This window comes from Pelophylax lessonae (assembly GCF_965119305.1).
Source record: "Pelophylax lessonae genome assembly, chromosome: 3".
Lineage (NCBI taxonomy): Eukaryota > Metazoa > Chordata > Amphibia > Anura > Ranidae > Pelophylax > Pelophylax lessonae.
In genome coordinates this window covers 183,340,902-183,363,018 of record NC_138770.1, presented here as the reverse complement: position 1 = coordinate 183,363,018, position 22,117 = coordinate 183,340,902, and the positions used below count along the sequence as shown (strand labels likewise).

The 22,117-nt window shown below is 46.6% G+C and overlaps 1 protein-coding gene across 8 annotated transcripts in view; it reads left to right on the top strand.

The window, feature by feature from the left end:
• AGFG1 (ArfGAP with FG repeats 1) overlaps positions 1 to 22,117 on the top strand; it is a 165,322-nt gene that overhangs the window by 70,124 nt on the left and 73,081 nt on the right. For all 8 annotated transcript variants that reach the window (XM_082249596.1, XM_082249595.1, XM_082249601.1 and 5 more), the window contains exons 3-4: positions 15,275 to 15,390; positions 21,310 to 21,472. In XM_082249596.1, coding sequence (XP_082105722.1) covers positions 15,275 to 15,390; positions 21,310 to 21,472 — 279 coding nt within the window. The remainder of the gene's footprint in view (positions 1 to 15,274; positions 15,391 to 21,309; positions 21,473 to 22,117) is intronic.

The following is a 22,117-nucleotide window of genomic DNA, read 5'->3' as shown; positions in this document are numbered from 1 at the left end:
CACTTAGTAGACATTTTACTCACACACAATATGATTACCTATGCTTTGCTGGGGCTTGTATGTTAAATAGATGTTGCATGGGTTGATCTATACAGGACGTTCCTAATGTCCTCAGGAATACTGCTATGTGCTTTGTCCTCTGATTATGTCGAATAAAGTCCTAGTACTGCGTTGAGTACACTGGAACTGCTTCCATCTTTTTGGTTTTATTATGCTTGGAAATTTTGTCAAGGCTGTCAAAGGCAACGGGGAGTACATCTTAGACCTGGTGTTTGGTGTGTCAAAAAATACATTCATTCATGGTTTAATAATTTTTATTCAAAATTCCAACCCGTACCTGCAGTTGCCACTCCAAGTTTCCTGTAGTTTTTTTTTTTTTTTTTCCCTTCTGATCATGTTGTGAATACTTCACATTCCAGCACCGAATATAGTATGCTAGGCAATGAAGTCCGAAGTGTCTGTAGATTACTATCTATAATTTAGAGTTGGAGCTGGGTTTAGTAATGAATACCAGCTACATACACAATGGAGTAAATACATGTAAACCAATGGATTTTCAATTGCACCCCCTCCATACAGCACAGATTGGTGATCTCATGCTTCTTTACTGCAGTCAGCGATACAGCTTGGTCATCTACTTGACTCTAACCTGCGACTGGACAGTAATAAGATCACCACCTTGCGCTCTCATCCTGTTAGCGGGTTTACTGTGGGATCTGTGTGGAATTTAGCTTTATAGTGAAGCTGACCTAGACATTCCTAAGAGAAGGTAAATAAAATTGGAAAAACTTTAGGCTTTAGATATACTTTTTTAGTGTTGAAGCTGATCTGCATACTGAAATGAAAGACGAAAATTAATGCGGCTTTGTATTTTCGTATATACATGAACCCTCACTTTGTAAAACAATCCATTAATTTTAAATGAGAAATTAAAGGCAACGTGTGTGTGTGTGTGTGTGTGTGTGTGTGTGTCACACCTAGAAAAAATGCTAAGGGGACAGCGCTAATTGAACCATAAAATAAATTCTCTATAGAACATTAAGAACAAAAAGTCCACATATTGTAGTGATGAAAGGATCCCCACACACCAGCATCAGTGAGAAAAAAGTGTGATCCAATCGTCACCACTGTGAGAGAAGGCCAATCTGCTTACCAGATTGGGTTGACCCTCAAGTTAGAGAGGTCAACACCAGCATTGATGGAGTCCAAAATGACAAAAAGCTTTGGGTCATGCATATGCAGAGCTCTGTTCATGTGTTGATCATGGGGAGTGTGACTACACTGACCGTTGAAACCAGCATGGAGATGGTGAGACTGGGATGAGTTGTTGCCCATCTGATACCAACCCATTTACATGCAATGTACAAGATGATTTAAAATCTTTACTCGCAGCGAAGCCTCCTAAACTATTGTTCCCTTTGGAGAACCAGCTAAGTGTTATGGAGGAGGGTAGAAGGGGCTTTCTAAGCTAAGCACACCCTCCTGACTGCATGCCTAAGCTAAGTGTCGGGAGTACTGTGTGTGCTCTACGTAAGGGAGTACTGTGTGTGCTCTACATAAGGGAGGTTACCCTGCATCCATCAGTGGAAGAGGGATTTTTCCAGGTGCATCCTATTGGAGCTACCCACAGTGGAGAATGTTACAGTGAGGCTGCTGATGATCCATCTAGGCTAGGCTTTGTTTTCCCACATGCTGGTGTTGACCTCTCTCTAACTTGAGGGTCAACACAATCTGGTAAGCAGATTGGTGTGTGGGGATGCTTTTATCAATACAATGTGTGGTGTGTGGACTTTTTCTTAACCACTTTAGGACCGGAAGGATTTGCCCCCTTAATGACCAGGCCCTATTTTGCAATTCGGCACTGCATTACTTTAACGGACAATTAAGCGGTCGTGCGACGCTGTACCCAAATAAAATTGATGCCCTTTTTTCCCCACAAATAGAGCTTTCTTTTGGTGGTATTTGATCACCTGTGCGATTTTTTTTTTTTTTGCTATAAACAAAAAAAGAGCAACAATTTTGAAAAAGAAAACAAAAAAAAAACCTTTTCACATTCTGCTATGATCTCAAAAAATTTAAAATCAATTTTTTTTTAAATATTTTAGGCCAATTTGTTTTCTGCTACATATTTTTGGTAAAAAAAAATTGCAATAAGCTTATTTTGATTGGTTATCGTGTCTACAAACTAAGGGAAAGATTTTGTAATTTTTTTTTTTACTATTAATGGTGGCAATCTGCGATTCTTTGCAGGACTGCGACATTGCGGCGGACAGATTGGACCCCTGACTGATATTTTTGACACTTTTGGGAGGACCAGTGACATTACTTCAGTATTCAGTGCTAAAAATATGCACTGTTACTGTAATAATGACACTGGCAGGGAAGGGGTTAACATTATGGGTGATCAAGGGGTTAAATGTGAGCCTAGGGGAGTGATTCTAACTGTGGGCAGGGCTTCTGAAATGACCACAGAGACGTGATTCTATATAGAAGGATCACATGGGCTCTATGATCATTGCAGGGAGAAGAACGGTCAGCTGTGTTTACAACACCTGACCGTTCTTCGCTCTCAGTGGGGAATGATCGCGGGTGTCAGGCGGCAGTCCGAGCCGCCTGACACACACATCAGCTTCCCTGATGACGAGCAGGAGCGGGCCACCGCTGGCGCATGCTCGCCCCCCCAGCCTCCTGAGATCAAGCGACGTATACCTACGTCGCTTTGCCCAGGAGTGGCTTCCTGCCGCAGTATATCTGCGTTGGGCAGTCGTAAAGTGGTTAAGAGGGGCTGTTCCCTCTTGAGGGGTGTTTCTATACATTTTTATTTTTAGATGAGGCTTCTGTGTCCTGGTTGAGCTCCTGTGGCCTGGTTAAGGTTCTTAACTGCTCTGTTTAGCACTGCTTTTGCACATCCCTATAGTCATAATTAATGAAGCGCTGTGTCTGTCAATGAACGAAAGAGAAAAATGGATTTTTGTATCGTAAAATCCTTTTCTCTAAGTTCGGACACTGCACCCACCCCTCTATGGAGTTTTGATACTTCTAATACTGTTTCTAATACTACTAAACTGAATACCTAGAGCAGAGAGGGGGGGTTGTATAGCCAAGTTGTTTTTTTTTTTTTTTGCCTAGGCCTACTCCTGCAGAAGGTGATATAACCCTATAGTCATGATTAATGGAGTGCTGTGTCCATCAATAAACTTAGAGAAATGGATTTTGCGTCGAGTACAAAAATAAAATTTTTTGCCTATTCTTCTTTACAAAATAGCTCAAGCTCTGTCAGATTGGATGGAGAGCGTCGGTGAACACCAATTTTCAAGCCTTGCCACAGATTCTCAATTGGAGTTAGGTCTGGACTTTGACTGGACCATTCTAACACATGAATATGATTTGTTCTAAACCATTCCATTGTAGCTCTGGCTGTAGGTTTAGGGTCGTTCTGCTGGAAGGTGAACCTCCCCCAGTCTCAAGTCTTTTGCAGACATAACCGGTTTTCTTCTAAGATTGACCCTGTATTTGGCTCGAACCATCTTCCCATCAACTCTGACCAGCTTCCCTGTCCCTGCTGAAGAAAAGCATCCCCACAACATGATGCTGCCACGACCAAGTTTCATGGTCTGCCACAAATAGTGTGTTGCTTTTAGGCCAAAATTTAAATTTGATGTTGATCGTTTGTGGACGGCAGTCTTCAAATAATTATGCAGATTTTTAATGGGGTTTAAGTCTGGGCTCTGACTAGGCCATGCAAGCAGTTTTGATCTTGGCATTGAATGTTGATTTAGTTAGTCTTTTGACTAAAATGCCATTTTAGTTTTAGACCCTTTTTACTCATCGTATTTTAGTTGACTAAAATCTCCAGTACATTTTAGTCAAAATAATTTTAGTCAACTAAAATCTAATTTGTTTAGTTAAATTGTAATGCATTTAAGCATTTCTATAGAATTTCCAAAGTCTTTATATACTCCTGGAGTAAAAAAATAGAATATGTTCTTATTTATGGTATTAAGGTTTGAATAAACTCTGATACAGATTTAGCCACTCTGGACGATCGTCTGAGGGATGGCCTGTAATGCACCATGTTGGTAATCACTGGTCAGGGGAGACCTGTAATGCTGGACAGTGCTGGATGGTGGTCTTAGGTCTAAGGGATGACCTGTAATGCACAATGCTGCTCTGGTCTCTGGAAGTTGTCACAGATTATGCACACAGTCTCTTCTACTCGCTTGCTGGAAGCGGAAGCAGGCGAAGCTCAGTGAAAACCCGGAGGTTAGTAAACATCACTGCCTCACATTTTCGGCCCGTTTTCGTTCGTTAATGAAAACCGATTTGATTTTTGTCATAGTTTGTCAGTGGATGAAAATGTGCTGTACTTTTCGTTTAGTCTTCGTCCCGGTAAAAAAGCCGCTGACAAAAACTTTTTTTTTTTTTTTTCATTCAGATAATTTTTATTAAAGAAAAATTAACACAACAAGATAGGTACAATGTGACGGTGTTCACCGTCACTGGAATTTAAGGACAGATGGGTGATGGTTTGGATTGCTTCATATTTGTCAGCAAGGTCTCCATGTAGAAATATTGAGATTTGTTCCCATTTGCCATGAGGTCTCTGACCAGGAAGTACAACTCCTAATATGGTCATTCCAGGAAGTTCAATGAGGAGACTGACTGTCTAACAATGTTGCTTTTGTCTGAGGTGGCTTTCCATTCACCTATTGTCAGGTGTGCTAATGAACTCACCTGTTGTCTGCTAAGGGATGTATTGACACTCAGAGTAATGTGTATTGGGGGCTCGTTATGGAACCATTGTTCTGTGTCTGGCTATTGTGTACATCGATTGTCCCCTGAGGGTTTCTGTCTCAGTACACATAACAGTCCTTCTAATCAAGCTATCGTACCAATCCCTGCTGTCTCATTTTCAAGTCTTCATTTGCATGGCTAAGGAGGACCTGAAGGAGAACGGCATGTACTTTGCAATTAACCAATGGGAAAGCGGTTGTTGGGGGCAGGATGTTCCAAATTCTGTATAAAAGTGAGTTGTGTACTTCCAATAAAGCGTCGTCCTGTTTGAACTTACATACAGCCTGCCTGGTGTTTGTTCTAATGGATTCCGAGCGGCACATAGCTGTAGTTCAGATCCCGGAGCCTTGGTTGACCGAACCATCAAACGTTGCGATCTGCAAGCTGACTCACTAGAAGCAGAGGAGTGTCGGGAGAGCGGAAGCGAGCGAGCAAGGGTCTCGTCACATACAATAATTAAAACTCGGACACATACCGTATTTATCAGCGTATAACACCCCTACATTTTAGGAGAGAAATTTCAGGAAAAAAGCTGAAATTTAAAATAAACCGCTTTCAACTCGAAACATTTTTTTTAATCCAGTGCCCACGAATGCAGCCTCGCCAGCGCAGTGCCCATAAATGCAGCCGCGCCAGTGCCCATAAATGCAGCCGCGCCAGTGCCCATAAATGCAGCCGCGCCAGTGCCCATAAATGCAGCCGCGCCAGTGCCCGTGTCCTTAAATGCAGCCTCGCCAACGCCAGTGTCCTTAAATGCAGTCTCGCCAGTGACACTATCCAAATCCATTTTAAAATAGGCTAGAAAGCAGCGCCGAAAGGTAGAAGGGGGCGGGCCGGGCAGAGGAGAAGGGAGGACGAGCTATCGCTGTCATCGGAAGTCCCGCCGCCTATGATAGATGTCACATGGCTCGGCATAGGAGGCGGGACTTCCGATGACAGCTTGTCATTCCTTCTCGGACCAGCCCGCCCCCTTCCACCTCTCGGCGCTGCTTCCTGGCCTTCTTTTTTTTTTTTTCCTTACATCGGCGTATAACACGCCCTGTTGCTTATTCCTCCATTTTCAGGAGGAAAAAGTATGTGTTATATTTAACCGATTTAAATACGGTATGTATAGATCAGTATAGCAACAGATCCATTCAATACATATATATGTGATTATCATTTATCTCTATACAAAAATACCTTCATCTCGTCACAAGCACATACTCTATTTTTTTCATTTAATCCGTAACTAACTACTTTCTTAACACAACCCCCCCCCCCCAAAAAAAAAAAAACACCCTCTTTCTTTTTGCCTCTATATTAACCATCTATTACACCCCTTTCTCTGCCAAGACCGGTATTCTCGCGATCAATATAGTTTTCTCCTAACATTACTTTGGTCTTCCTTTTAGGGCCTCCAAGAATCAGTGGTTTTCTAGACTTGAGGACATGCCTCCCAAAATTCTAATAGCGGCCAGCTGTGTCGGGGGCCAACCCCGGAACAGCTAGCCATCGCTCCCAAGTACGTTCACATTTTCTAGAACTGCCTCTATGTTTGTATGTAAGATGTTCACGAAGTAATGTCGTATTCACCTCCCCAACCCACTCAGAATGACTGCAGGAAAATGCATAGCTGTGAACAGGACATGTAGAACATAAGGTTCAAATGGATTGTAGTGTGTTAATGTGCTTTAGCAAATGCACTAGAAAATCAACCCAGCCTTTCAGATTGATACTCTCAGAATGACATTGTACAATATTGTAAAGTACAGTTCTATAGAAGCTATTGCAGATCCAGTACCTGACTGCGATAAGGCAACTAAGGTCAAATGCTAAGGCTCACATGGTTTTTACTGAGACACAGCAAGCAATCAACTCCATATGATGGTTCTCAAAAGACAAGAAAACTCAGGCTATACTCTCTTTTCTTCTAAATAACATGATTAGTGCCACTACCAGATGCTGTAGCAGACTCATCAATTAAACAGGCAAGGCAGTCCTGGCTCGGCGGGGGTTATGTGGAATACAATACCACTGTGTAAAATAATCTGTGGCTGTACAGACAGTATACTGGTAATATCTTCATGTCTGGGTTTGTATAGATGTTCTCTTTATATGACTTTGCAACTAGAGTCTTACAGAAACCTTGAATACATAAGGAGTACTTTGTATAAAGTTTGACCCTTTGTTATGGGAAAACCTTAAAATAAAAGTTGGATGGCAAGAGGCTTGTCTTAAAGGGAAACAAGTCCTTTTTTTATGACCGGTACGTGAACAGCAGGCAAAAAGTAAAAATACCAGTAAATGGCAGGTTTGGATTAAGGTGACATTAAAGGTAAATAATAACAAAAGAAAAAAAAGTCATACCTGTTCTGTCCAATGGTTTTGCACAGAGCAGTCCCGATCCTCTTCCTCCTCTTGGGTCCCCCGCTGGCACTCCTGGCTCCTCCTTTTCTCCGAGTCCCCCCCCCCCCCCTCCATAGCAAGCCACTAGCTATAAGGGCACTCGTGTATGCTCACTCCTGAGCTCCGCTCTGTGTGTCCATAGGACACATAGTATGGGGCTCAACCCCACCCCTCGCTCCCTCCTCACTGCCTGTAATTGACCGTAGCAGGAACCAGAGACCCAGGACAGCAGACACTCTCTCGCTATCAAGCTTGGTAAGTATTATGGGGGCTGTTGGGGGAGCTGCATGCAGAATGTGTTTTTTTTTTTTTTTTTACCTGTATGCATGGAATGCATGAAGGTAAAAAACCTTCATCCTTTAGGACCACTTTAGAGTGTGTTTTATGTTTTGGATAGACCATAGAACAGTTTTGTGTGGTCCAGTCTTAGTAAATGTCCCCCACATGTGATCTAGCCTGCCTAGGCTAATAGATGTGTAGCAGGATTTCCAGCCTTTGTGCTGGCTGTGGGTCTGCCAGGGTTACCGCTAGTAATAACAGCACATTTTAAGCATGTTTTTTCCAAGTGTAAGCACTGAGACAAGAAACAGTCCAGCATCTTTGGGTTTTGTATTTACTTTAGGAAATTGGATGGGGGAAGGGAATGAGTGGGATACTCCTCTGGCTGAACTATATACAATGTAATGGGACAACTGAGAAAACGCCTTTGACGCTGACTTGACGCCGGCTGAATGCCGGTCACCGCCGGTTGGTGCTTGTTAACACTGACTCGCTGTCTGTGAACTTGAATTGACTTCTGAAACTTCCTTGTGGCTCAAAAGTCCTTTGTACTGCTCCCTTTAGCCTTCCTGGCTGAGGTAGCTAATTGTAAGCACTGCTGTAACTCTTCCAGGCCCAAATACACTGACACCCTCTTTCTCTTCAGGGTCTAAACACTGGCCTTTCTATAACTGCTGCACAGGCTAGCTGGCTCCTGGATCCCTCTGACCTTCTGGAGTGGTCCCCTATCCTATGCAGACCCCGGGGCAGTTTACAGTATTCATGACACTGCTTTCCTGGAAACTCCGACCCCCACAGCTCTGCTTGGTCCACAGCAAACTGGATCCCTCTGCAGCTCAGCTCAACCTTCTGTCCTCTAGGCCAGCCGCCCAGGACATCCGTTCCACACTGACAGGAGGAGAGACAACCATCACCTCCCTCCTGGGACTCTGCTTCCTGCCAAAGACACCTTGTCATGTGCTCCCCTCAGACTTCTATCACCCTCCTAGGATGCATTGTGCAGAAGCTGCCCTCTGGGATGAATACAAGCCCTGGTGTGCTATTGGTCAGGTTTCCTCCACTGTCCAATGAGAGTCCTCATTGGATACAGTGGGGAGACTCCCCAACTCAACAGTCACACCTGAGAACACATGACAGCCTGACTGAATAATTGGGCCCTGCTGATAAGCAGACAAGGTCTCCCCTATAGGTTACCTAGCACCTACCTTGGAGGGTGCTACAGATTGAAAACAGCTTTTTTTATTCAGAAGAAGTTAAGCCCTGTACACACAGGCCGAATGTCTGGCAGCATTGGCCGGTTCATTATAAACCGGCCAATGTTCGGCCCTTTGTACAGAAGCCTGGGTACTGCTGGCTGGCGCTGTGCTGTGGGTACTGCTGGCTGGCGCTGTGCTGTGGGTACTGCTGGCTGGCGCTGTGCTGTGGGTACTGCTGGCTGGCGCTGTGCTGTGGGTACTGCTGGCTGGCGCTGTGCTGTGGGTACTGCTGGCTGGCGCTGTGCTGTGGGTACTGCTGGCTGGCGCTGTGCTGTGGGTACTGCTGGCTGGCGCTGTGCTGTGGGTACTGCTGGCTGGCGCTGTGCTGTGGGTACTGCTGGCTGGCGCTGTGCTGTGGGTACTGCTGGCTGGCGCTGTGCTGTGGGTACTGCTGGCTGGCGCTGTGCTGTGGGTACTGCTGGCTGGCGCTGTGCTGTGGGTACTGCTGGCTGGCGCTGTGCTGTGGGTACTGCTGGCTGGCGCTGTGCTGTGGGTACTGCTGGCTGGCGCTGTGCTGTGGGTACTGCTGGCTGGCGCTGTGCTGTGGGTACTGCTGGCTGGCCCCGTGCTGTGGGTACTGCTGGCTGGCCCCGTGCTGTGGGTACTGCTGGCTGGCCCCGTGCTGTGGGTACTGCTGGCTGGCCCCGTGCTGTGGGTACTGCTGGCTGGCCCCGTGCTGTGGGTACTGCTGGCTGGCCCCGTGCTGTGGGTACTGCTGGCTGGCCCCGTGCTGTGGGTACTGCTGGCTGGCCCCGTGCTGTGGGTACTGCTGGCTGGCCCCGTGCTGTGGGTACTGCTGGCTGGCCCCGTGCTGTGGGTACTGCTGGCTGGCCCCGTGCTGTGGGTACTGCTGGCTGGCCCCGTGCTGTGGGTACTGCTGGCTGGTCCCGTGCTGTGGGTACTGCTGGCTGGTCCCGTGCTGTGGGTACTGCTGGCTCAGGCTGGTACTGCTGGCTCAGGCTGGTACTGCTGGCTCAGGCCGGTACTGTTGTGAGTACTGCTGGCTCAGGCTGGTACACTGCTGGCTGGTACTGCTGTGGGTACTGCTGGCTCAGGCTGGTACACTGCTGGCTGGTACTGCTGTGGGTACTTCTGGCTCAGGCTGGTAGTGCTGGCTGGTACTGCTGTGGGTACTGCTGGCTCAGGCTAGTAGTGCTGGCTGGTACTGGAGGGTGCTACAGATTGAAAACAGCTTTTTTTATTCAGAAGAAGTTAAGCCCTGTACACACAGGCCGAATGTCTGGCAGCATTGGCCGGTTCATTATAAACCGGCCAATGTTCGGCCCTTTGTACAGAAGCCTGGGTACTGCTGGCTGGCGCTGTGCTGTGGGTACTGCTGGCTGGCGCTGTGCTGTGGGTACTGCTGGCTGGCGCTGTGCTGTGGGTACTGCTGGCTGGCGCTGTGCTGTGGGTACTGCTGGCTGGCGCTGTGCTGTGGGTACTGCTGGCTGGCGCTGTGCTGTGGGTACTGCTGGCTCAGGCTGGTACTGCTGGCTCAGGCTGGTACTGTTGTGAGTACTGCTGGCTCAGGCTGGTACACTGCTGGCTGGTACTGCTGTGGGTACTGCTGGCTCAGGCTGGTACACTGCTGGCTGGTACTGCTGTGGGTACTTCTGGCTCAGGCTGGTAGTGCTGGCTGGTACTGCTGTGGGTACTGCTGGCTCAGGCTAGTAGTGCTGGCTGGTACTGCGGTGGGTACTGCTGGCTCAGGCTGGTAGTGCTGGCTGGTACTACTGGTGAGGAAGGCTGGCTAGAGACTCAGGAGTGGCACTGCGCTAGAGGAAGATAGAGGCGATGCTTCCTGTATTGGTCAGTCTCAGTGGCAGAGTGCATTTAATATCACTCCGCCTGTGACTCACTCAGACTGTCAGGATGGAGCCTGATCTATACAGGAAACATTGGCTCCGTTCTGACAGCTCAGCTGAGACAGACTCAGCGGCACGGGGGGCCAAACCGAATGATTTTGCGAACGCAGGTTCCCCAGCCCTGATCTAAAAGAACTGGAAGATACATTGTAAAACATGTTTATAGTTCTCTTCTTTTTTTTTTTTACATTTGTGAGTGAGCAGAGAACAGCTCTGCACTGTATGAATCGAGGAAATGCTGAATTACGATCATGGGGGAGGTGTTGGTGAATCGAGATTGTGATTTTTTTATTTTTTACGATTAATCGTGCAGCTCTAGTACGGCGGCTTCGACCTGAGCTGTCAATTTTTTTTTTTTTTGTTCAGCTCTGGACGAAAAAAAACGAGCAGTGTGTACTAGACTGAAGAGTTTTTTTACTTAAAATAATTTAATTTCTGGTTAATTGATTTATGTGAAAAGTAAAAATGTGTACTGTGTATAGAACCTTTCAGCCAGAGTACTAACTGATTTACAGTGCCTTCAAAAAGTATTCATACCCCTTGAAATTTTCCACATTTTGTCATGTTACAACCAAAAATGTAAATGCTTTTTATTGGGTTTTTATGTGCTAGACCAACACCTAGTGGCATATAATTGTGAAGTAAAAGGAAAATGATAAATGGTTTTCAACATTTTTTACAAATTAATACAGTATCTCACAAAAGTGAGTACACCCCTCACATTTTTGTAAATATTTTATTATCTTATCTTGTGACAACACTGAAGAAAAGACACTTTGTTACAATGTAAAGTAGTGAGTGTACAGCTTGTATAACAGTGTAAATTTAATGTCCCCTCCAAATAACTCAACACACAACCATTAATGTCTAAACCGCTGGCAACAAAAGTGAGTACACCCCTAAGTTAAAATGTCCAAATTGGGCCCAAAGTGCTAATATTTTGTGTGGCCACCATTATTTTCCAGCACTGCGTTAACCCTCATGGAGACCACCAGAGCTTCACAGGTTGCCATCGGAGTCCTCTTCCACTCCTCCATGATGACATGGAGCTGGTGGATGTTAGAGACCTTGCACTCCTCCACCTTACATTTGGGGATGCTCCACAGATGCTCAATGGGTCTGGAGACATGCTTGGCCAGTCCATCACCATTACCATCAGCTTCTTCAGCAAGGCAGTGATTGTCTTGGAGGTGTGTTTGAGGTCGTTATGTTGGAATACTGCCCTGCGGCTCAGTCTTTGAAGGGAGGGGATCATGCTGTGCGTCAGTATGTCACAGTACATGTTGGCATTCATGGTTCCCTCAATGAACTGTAGCTCCCAAGTGCCGGCAGCACTCTTGCAGCCCCAGATCATGACACTCCCACCACCATGCTTGACTGTAGGCAAGACACACTTGTCTTTGTATTCCTCTCCTCGTTGCCGCCACACACGCTTGAAACCATCTGAACCAAATTAGTTTATCTTGGTCTCCTCAGACCACAGGACACGGTTTCAGTAATCCATGTCCTTAGTCTGCTTGTATTCAGCAAACTGCGTTCTTTCTTGTGCATCATCTTTAGAAGAGGCTTCCTTCTGGGACGACAGCCATGCAGACCAATTTGATGCTGTGTGCGGCGTATGGTCTGAGCACTGACAGGCTGATCCCCCCCCCCACACCCCTTAAATTCTGCAGCAATGCTGGCAGCACTCCTACGTCTATTTCCCTAAGAAAACCTCTGGATATGATGCTGAGCTCGTGCACTCAACTCCTTTGGTCGACCATGGCGAGGCCTGTTCTGAGTGGAACCTGTCCTGTTAAACCACTGTATGGTCTTGACCACCGTGCTGCAGCTCAGTTTTAGGGTCTTTGCAATCTTCTTATAGCCTAGGCCATCTTTATGTAGATCAACAATTCTTTTTTTTTTTTTTTTTTCAGATCCTCCGAGTTCTTTGCCATGAGGTGCCATGTTGAACTTCCAGTGACCAGTATGAGAGAGTGAGAGCGATAACACCAAATTTAACACACCTGCTCCCTTTTCACACCTGAGACCTTGTAACACTAACGAGTCACATGACACTGGAGAGGAAAAATGGCCAATTGGGCCTAATTTGGGCATTATTACTTAGGGATGTACTCACTTTTTTTGCCAGCGGTTTAGACCTTAATGGCTGTGTGTTGAGTTACATAGTTAGTGAGGTTGAAAAAAGACCTCATTCCATCCAGTTCAACCTATGGTGTGTGTGTGTGTGTGTGTGTGTGTGTGTGTTTGTTGTTAACCGTACATTGTATACCCCTGTATGTTGTGGTCTTTAAGGTGCCCATCTAATAGTTTTTTGAAACTATCAATGCTCCCTGCTGATACGACTGCTTGCAGAAGAGAATTCCACATCCTTACTGCTCTTGCAGTGAAGAACCCCCTGCGTATTTTAAGGTTAAACTGCTTTTTAGTGAGTGGCCACGTGTCTTGTATCTCCTTTCTCTGAATAGGTTTTTCCATATGCTAAGGTTGCCAGTACAGTATTTGTTCATTGATATCCTATCCCCCCCTCAGTCGTCTCTTCTCCAGAGAGAATAGGTTCAGTGCTTGTAGTCTTTCCTCATAGCTGATGTCCTCCATTCCCCTAATTATTTTTGTTGCCCTTCTCTGGACTTTCTCCAGTTCCAGCACATCCTTCCTGAGGACCAGTGCCCAGAACTGGACAGCATACTCCAGATGTGGCCGGACCAGAGTCTTAAAGAGTGGGAGAATCACTTTATATCTGGAGTGAATCCCCTTTTTTATACATCCCAGTATTCTGTTGGCTTTGCTTGCAGCGGCTTGGCATTGCATGCCACTGCCAAGCCTGTTGTCTACCAGTACCCCCAGGTCCTTTTCCATCCTAGACTCACCCAGAGGTTCCCCCCTAATGAGTAGTTTGCTTTCTGGTTTCTGGCACCCAAGTGCATTACTTTACATTTTTCAGAATTAAACCTCATCAGCCATGTAGTTGCCCACCCCATTATTTTGTTCAGGTCCGCTTGTAAGGTTTCGACATTGTTTAGTTTGGCCTTACAAGCTACAAGTTATTTTGAGGGGACAGCACATTTACACTGTTATACAAGCTGTACACTCACTACTTTACATTGTAGCAAAGTGTCATTTCTTCAGTGTTGTCACATGAAAAGATATAATAAAATATTTACGAAAATGTGAGGAGTGTTCTCACTTTTGTGAGATACTGTATGTGAAAAGTGTGGCATGCATTTGCATTCAGCCGCCTTTACTCTGATACGCCGAACTAAAATCTAGTGAAACAAATTGCCTTCAGAAGTCACCTAATTAAAATTACTTACAAGTAAACTATTTACTAATCTCGGAATAAATACAGCTTGTCTGTGAAGCCCTTTAGAGATTTGTTAGAGAATCTTAATGAACAAACCGCATCATGAAGGCCAAGGAACACACCAGACCAGTCAGGGATAAAATTATGGAGAGGTTTAAAGCAGTGTTAGGTTATTCAAAATATCCCAAGCTTTGAATATCTCACGGAGCACTGTTCAATCCATCATCTGAAAATGGAAAGAGTATGGCACAACTGCAAACCTACCAAGACATGGCCATCCACCTAAACTGACAGGCTGGGCAAGGAGAGCATTAATCGGAGAAGCAGCCAAGAGGCCCATGGTAACTCTGGAGGAGCTTCAGTGATCCACAGCTCAGGTGGGATAATCTGTCCACAAGACAACTATTGGTCGACAAATCTGGCCTTTATGGAAGAGTGGCAAGAAGAAAGCCATTGTTATAAGAAAGCCATAAGTCCCATTTGCAGTTTGCAAGAAGCCATGTGGGTGACACCGCAAACATGTGGAAGAAGGTGCTCTGGTCAGATGAGCTCAAAATTAAACTTTTTGGCCTAAAAGTAAAACGCTATGTGGGGCGGAAAACTAACACTGCACATCACCCTTAACACACCATCCCTACCGTGAAACATGGTGGTGGCAGCATCATGTTGTGGGGATGCTTTTCTTCAGCAGGGACAGGGAATTTGGTTGATGGGAATATGGATGGAGCCAAATACAGGGCTATCTTAGAAAAAAAAAAACTGTTAGAGTCTGCAAAAGGCTTGTGACCTGGGAGGAGGTTCACTTTCCAGCAGGATGGAATGGTTTAAATCAAAGCATATTCATGTGTTAGAATGGCCCAGTCAAAGTCCAGACCTAAATCCAATTGAGAATCTGTGGCAAGACTTGAAAATTGCTGTTCATAGATGCTCTCCATCCAATCTGACAGAGCCTGAGCTATTTTGCAAGGAAGAATGGGCAAAAATGTCACTCTCTAGATGTGCAAAGCTGGTAGAGACATACCCAACAAGACTTGCCGCTGTTATTGCAGCGAAATGTGGTTCTACAAAGTATTGACTCGGGGATGCGTAGCACAAATGCACGCCACCCTTATTTTTTTTTTTTTTTTTTTTACATTTTGAAAACCATTTATCATTTTCCTTCCACTTCACAATTGTGTGCCTTTTTTGTGTTGGTCGTTCACATATTATTCCAATAAAATACATTTGATTTTGATAACGAGACAAAATGTAGACAATTTATGAATACTGTTTCAAGGCACTGTTTTTTACCTGTTGGTTCAAGCTGCATAGGCATATGATGATTTATTAATAGCCTGATCATCACAACTTGTAATTATATTATGTTTTTTTTTTTTTTGTCTTTCTAGGTGTGCAAACAAATTTGGCTAGGATTATTTGATGATCGGTCGTCTGCAATCCCAGATTTTAGAGATCCACAGAAAGTAAAAGAATTCCTTCAAGAAAAATATGAAAAGAAGAGATGGTAATGACATCAATCAAGTATCAGTATTTTAACGTAATGCTGGGAATTGTATGTTATCAGTTGGTGAATGTACTACGTTTGATTGGTATGTATAGCATAATTCAGAGCTTGATTCATAGAAGACCCAGTTTAGGCCAGTAGTGTTGCGGGGGGAACTAGTCCCACTTTTTAAAAAAAAATGTTTTTTTAATTTTTGTGCACACAGAGGGTTTTCTCTTTTGTTCATAGACGGACACAACTCTTGATCTAAATAACCATTGGGTTATACTGCCCCCTACAGGAGTAGGACACTAGGCAGAAAGATTATCTAGCTACGCCTATGGGCAGTCCCAGGGGGTATACTCCTTCTTCCCTGCTATAGGTACTCAGTTTTCAGACCTTGTTCCTTGCTGGAATCTCTGGTTCTGGGAAATGTTTTTCTTTTTAAATACAAATTTATTTCTCCTTGATTTTTCCTGAGAGATCTACAATCAACTGCCGAATTGGGCGACAGGCTGGATAATCTAAATCCAGTGGTCACCCCAGCCTGGTGCGCGCACGCCTCAGCTCCATGCTAGGTCGGCCATGACATAGCCTCACTGGATGGGGGGGTTGGCCTGCAAGTTAACGCCTCACAAAGTCGCATATGACTGGGTCTCGGCACAGTCGCAGAGTTCCTCCTGGCCAACAGCCCCCCATTTCGATGGAGAGGGGTTCTGCTTGCAGCGGTGCCCACCTAGTTCCTGGTATGGTGAGTAGCTTCTCCCCCGAGGGTTTTAGGGTGGACATGGGCCACTCCTTGGGCCGGTCAGACCCTTGGGGTTTCCCTCCTTCCCATCAGGCATCCCCCTTTAATCTGCACCCCATCCATCCTCCCCTCTACTTATGCTGGGGCTTTTTGGGTTGTCTGGTCAACCTCCTGTGGTGGGGGCAGGGTTGCTATATTGGCGATGGGGGCTGGGGGGGGGGGTGCGACCCTTGCGACCAGGTGTTCAGCTGTTCGGGGGGGTATGGGTTGTACCCAGGAGGGCCGCCCGTCCTGCCTGGGCCTGTCCTGAGGCTAAGGAATCCCTCCTGGCTGCCATTTTGTTGTAGCCTGTGTGTTTCTATGCACGGCGGGAGCCCCTCCTAATCCTCTGGTGCTGACTCGTGGATCTTTTTACTTCCTGATAGCCATGCGTGCAGTGAAGATTATCCTGGTGGCGGCAGATGCCTGTTTCTGCTGGGTGGTGAGTCTGGTGGGATTCTCTCCCTCTCTCCTGAGGCTCGTTTTGTGCCTGACGACCGGGTGGTGCTGCCAGGTTGGGTGGGGTTGTCTGTTGCAGTGTTTTACACCTTTTTTTGTGGGGGTCCCCCTGGTGACTCATGGAGTACTTGGAGTACATCTCCCCACCTGATCCCCTCTCTGAGGCTGCGGGGCCCCTCCAGGTCCCAACCATCCATCAATGCACTGACGGTGGTCCTGGACCCTTTTGTGTCCCGGGTGGTGGTGGGTTTCAGGTGACGGGCTAGCAAAAAGCGCCTCCCGCCTCATCTGTCTCATCAGATCCTGAATCCGATTCGGCGGACGTGGGTCAGCCTGCTGGGTCTGCAACCACGCGCCCGGAATCCTCTGATAGTGAGGATGATTCCGCCACATCTGCAACCGTGCATAAAAAGGCGCTGGTGAAAACACTGATTGTATTGGTGCATGAGACCTTAAAGATGAAGGAAACAGCTGCGATGGAGGCGCAGGTTCCCTTTGGGACTCGCAAGCCATCCAGAGCGGCAAAGGTGTTTTCCTTTCCCCGCCTATTTTGACAAAATTGTCGCTAAAGAGTGGGGATGACCAAAGCTTCCCCTTGGGGTCTCTCAGCGATCTTCTAGGCGTTACCCCTATGAGGAGTCCCTTATTAAGAAGTGGACTGTTCCACCGGTGGCAGACCCTCCGGTTTCATGATTGAGCAAGGCAACCATGATTCCGGTTGAAGAGTCCCTGGCCTTTAAGGATCCGGCTGACAAGAAGGCGGAGGCTGTGGCCCACAATTTATGTACATTCTGGCCGGTTCGGCTCTTAGGCCACTATTCACCATTGCCCTGCTGTCACAAACTCTGAAAGTGGGCTAAACTTTTATGCCGTTATCTGGAGGGAGAACAGCTCCCCCCGCCTTTGCTGAGCTGGCGGACCAACTGGTCCAGGGGCTGCAGTTTATCTGTGATGCCTCTTTGGTTGCGGCTCCCCTAGTGGCTCGGCTCACTGTTTCGGCAGTGGTCCTTCGGCGTGTCTTTTGGCTCCTCGGCTCATAAGAAGTGTGTTTTTTTTTTTTTTTTGTCCCTCAGGGTCAACTGACAAGGACTTGAAGCCTTTCAGGGCCTCCTGAAGGTGCGCCCTCACCCGTATCGGGGGGGGGGGGCCTCTTCGCTGGTTTCCGGACTTCCCTGGTGCAAGACAAGTGGGTCCATGAAGTCATTCACTCTGGCTACAAGATTGAGTTTCGCTCTTGTCCCCCAACAAGGTTCTTTCCTGCCAACTTGGGCCTGTCCCTGGACCGCTTACAAGGACTGTACAAGACCTGTTACTTCAAGGGGTGATTGTCCCCGTTCCGACTTCAGAAGGTTTTCAGGGTTTTTACTCAAACCAGTTAACAGTTCTCAGGAAGGAAGGCAAAGTGCGTCCAATCCTCTACCTCAAGGTGCTGAACTGCCTTGTGCGGGTGCAGAAGTTCAGAATGGAGTCCATTCACACGGTGGTGGCATCCCTGTTTCAGGGGGATTGTCTTGCCTCTATCGACATCAAGGATGCTTACCTTCACATTCTGATATGTGCTGGTCACCAGCGGCGCTTCCTCTGCTTTGCCTTGGGAGAGGAGCGGCCATGGGAGAGGAGCATTATAAGTTTGTGGCGTTACCCTTTAGTCTCGCCTCCACTCCTCAGGTCTTCACAAAAGTGTTAGCACCTGTGCTAGCTTTGTTAAGCCAGCGGGGATCGCAGCACTGGGCTGAGTTTTCAGAAGTCTGCTCTGGTTCTGTCCACAAAGCTGCACTATCTTGGTCTGACTCTGGACATAGCCAGAGTGCGCCTTCCTCTGGACAAGCTCCAGAAATTGCAAGCTGCAGTTTCTCTTGCTGTCCAGCAGATGATCATCCCTCTGGACTTGCATGCGGGTGCTGGGCCTGGTGGTGTCTACCTTTTTGGAGGCGGTCCTGTTTGCAGCGTTCCATACGAGGTCCCTGCAAAGGAAGATTCTGGCCAAATGGGACAAGACTGTAGTCTCTGGAAAATTAGATCTGGCTGAGCTGGAGATCGAAGGAGTCCCTGATATGTTTGCTTCATTCTCAGGTGCTTCAGCTGGGCAAATCCTTCCTCCCCTTGTATTGGACAGTGGTCACCACAGATGCCAGCCTGTCCGGCTGGGGAGGCATCCTCTGCGAAAATTCTGCTCAGGAGCTCTGGAAACTGGAAGAGTCCAGACTAACGATCAAGGTCTTGGAAATCCGAGTAATCAGACTGTGCCTTGACCATTGGAGGGATCATCTTCAGGGATGTCCAGTGCGCATTCAATCGTACAATGCCACGGCCATGTCTTATGTCAATCACCAGGGGGGCACAAAAAGTGTCCTGTGGGCTCTGGAGGTAGCCGGCATTCTAAGGCAGGCAGAACGGTTCGTTCCAGTCCTCCTATGCCGTACACATTCCTGGGGTGAAAAACTTGCAGGCAGATTACCTCAGTTGGCAGGCATTGGACCAAGGGGAGTAGTCCCTTCATCACGGGATCCTCTGTCTGACACCACAGATGCAATGGTGGCCCCGTGGGGTCAGTATCGTCTGATTTACCCACCCCCCCCCTCCCCCAAGCTTCTGCCAAGACTTCTACTCAGAATGAGGCAGAAGGGATTGTGGTCATCTTAGTGGTTCTGGGCTGACCTCGCCAGGCTTGATACGCCGATCTGGTGCGGCTGATCCTCGGGGAGGATCTGCTGTCCCAAGGACCAATCCTCCATCCTGCTTTACAGTCGCTGGCTTTGACGGCTTGGCTGTTGAACGCCAGGTGCTGATGAATAGAGGTTTGTCTGTGTTGGTGATTCCAATGATGATAAAAGCTAGGAAATCTACTTCTAGGAAGATCTACCATTGTACGTGGAAGTCGTACATTGCGTGGTGTGACACTCTTGGGGCTCATCGCTCTTTCTCGGTGGCTTGGATTTTGACCATCCTTCAACGGGGGGTTGAGTAGAAACTGGGCTTGAGTACCATCAAGGGTCAGGTGTCAGGCTTAGAGGTCTTCTTTCAACAGCCCTTGGCCACACACTCCGTGGTGTGTACTTTTCTTCATGGAGTTAGACAATTGGCCCCTCGAGTGCCATCTCCGTTGTCGTCTAAGGACCTTAATTTGGTGCTGTCAGTCCTTCAAAAGCCTCCTTTTTGAGAATCTTCAGGAGATACCCCTGCTTAAGCTGTCCCAGAAGGTGGCTTTCTTGGTGGCTATCACTTCTGCACGCAGAGTGTCGGAATTGGCAGCGTTATACTGTCGTTCACCTTACTTGGTGGTTCTCAGTGATAAGGTGGTTCTTCGTCCCTTTCCGTCGTTCCTTCCAAAGGTTTTCTGAGTTTCATTTGAATGAAGACATTGTGTTGCCTTTCCTGTGCCCCAGGCCAAAACATCTGAAGGAAATTGCTTTGCATGCCTTGGATGTGGGCTGGGCAATTAGGGTGCACCTCGCAGCTACGGAGTCTTTTAGTAAGTCAGACTCACTATTTATGCTCAGATGTGGGCATCAGAAGGGGTTGTCTGCTTCCTCTGGTTGTTGTCCTGCTGGAAAGTGAACCTCCTCCCCATTTCCAGTTGGATCAGACAGACGGTGATTCAGGCCTATTCCATCAAGGGTCAGGTTCCTCCTTTCCCTTTAAGGGCGCACTCTACTCCGGCACTCAGTGCCTCCTGCCTTCCATCATTAGGCGTCAGTGGCGCAGGTTTAAAAGACGGCCATCGTTTGTGCACACCTTCACAAAGTTCTATGAAGTGGATGTGTTGGCTTCTTTTGGCCGCAGGTTTTGCAGGCTACTATTTAGAGGAACTGGTCCTCTTTGAGGGTGTATTGTTTTTTTCAGGTGAACTCGTTTTGGTTGAGCTCCTGTTTACCTGGTTAGCTATAGTTAGCCTTGCAAATTGGAGTTGTAATTCTGCTGACACTGCGTGTAACAAAACTGAGTACCTATAGCAGAGAGAGGGAGTATACCCCCTGGGACTGCCAATAGGTGAAGTCAGACTTTTTTCTGTCTAGTGTTCTATTCCTTTAGGGGGCAGTATAACCCAATGGTTATGAAGAGCAGGAGTGTCTGTAAATGAACATCAGAGAAATGGATTTTACAGTAAGTCAAAAATCTCTTTTTTTTTTTTTTTTTTTTTTTTAAAAAGCATTCTTACCTTGCAAAAGCTTTAGGCATGTGTGAAGAAATGCTGTACAGTGTAGAAAAAAAACAGAGGGCGCACCAACCTTGCCCATTACCCAAGTGGTGTTTATTGATTAAAAAAGAAAAGGAATAGACTCACGAACAAGTCCTAAAAGCATTTCCAGTCCACCATCGATGCAAAGCGACCAGATCACCAGGACTGAGTCCAGCACGCCCTTAGGACCTTTCAGATGGCGTTCAAAGGGGATATCACCTCTTGGCTCTGAGGAAGAGGGGACCTGGTCGCTTTGTGTCTATTGTGGACTGGAAAAGCTTTTATGACTTTGTCAGTATTCCTCTTCTTTTTTTGTCAATAAATATTACTTGGGTAATAACGCAAGGCTGGTGTGCCCTCTCCCCGTGTATGTATATATATGTGTGTGTGTATGTATATGTATATATATATGTATGTGTGTATATATATATATATTTCTTTTTTTTTTTTTTTTTTGCTGTAGTTATGATTTTTGGTTTGACTTCAGTAATTTTGTCTTTGTTTTTTCTTCCAGGTATGTGCCGCCAGAACAAGCTAGAGTTGTGGCTTCTGTTCATGCCTCTATATCTGGGTCCTCGGCGAGTAGTGCTAGTAGTACACCAGAAGTCAAACCATTGAAAACTCTCTTGGGGGAGTCTGCACCGGCTCTACAACTGAACAAGGGCACCCCTAGCCAGGTGAATCATGGGAGTGTGTGGTACTGGTGTTTTCTGGCGTGGTGGGTTTTTTTTTTTTTTTTTTAGTCGTTGGGAGTGTTCGTCTATGCACACACCCATCACCCATTTGGAAGTAAGCTTGTGTGCGTTAAATTATTGAGTACGACCAGGTCGCTTACTGGAGACATCAGAAAACTCTTTGGTGCTTTGTGGAAAACTGCCTGTGTTGAAGGCAGATAGTCTCTCTGGACACTTGGTGTTAGTATTTATGGACACTTGGCACCCAGTGCTTAGCTGAGTGGTACCAATGTCTCCCATAGAGAACAGATGTCCTCACAGTGGATGCATTACATAAACATTGCACCCAAGAGCACTAATTACTTGAGTTCTCATTTGCATCTTGGTGCACTTGTAGAACAATTGTTACTTTACTATGTAGGCCAGACAGAATTTGTTAGTAGGAACAGTGCTGCTTCAGAACAGAAGTAAGCAATGCTGTACCTGCAAAAATGGTATTGAGATCACACATGCATGCACACGTGCAGTAGCAGGTTTGGTTAGGAGCACGGTTTTCTATTTGTTTACAGCTACTAAGAGTATGCGCAGTACCAGCAGAGCAGCAACTGTGACACCTTTTTCACAGAAACGCAACTACACGTATGTTGT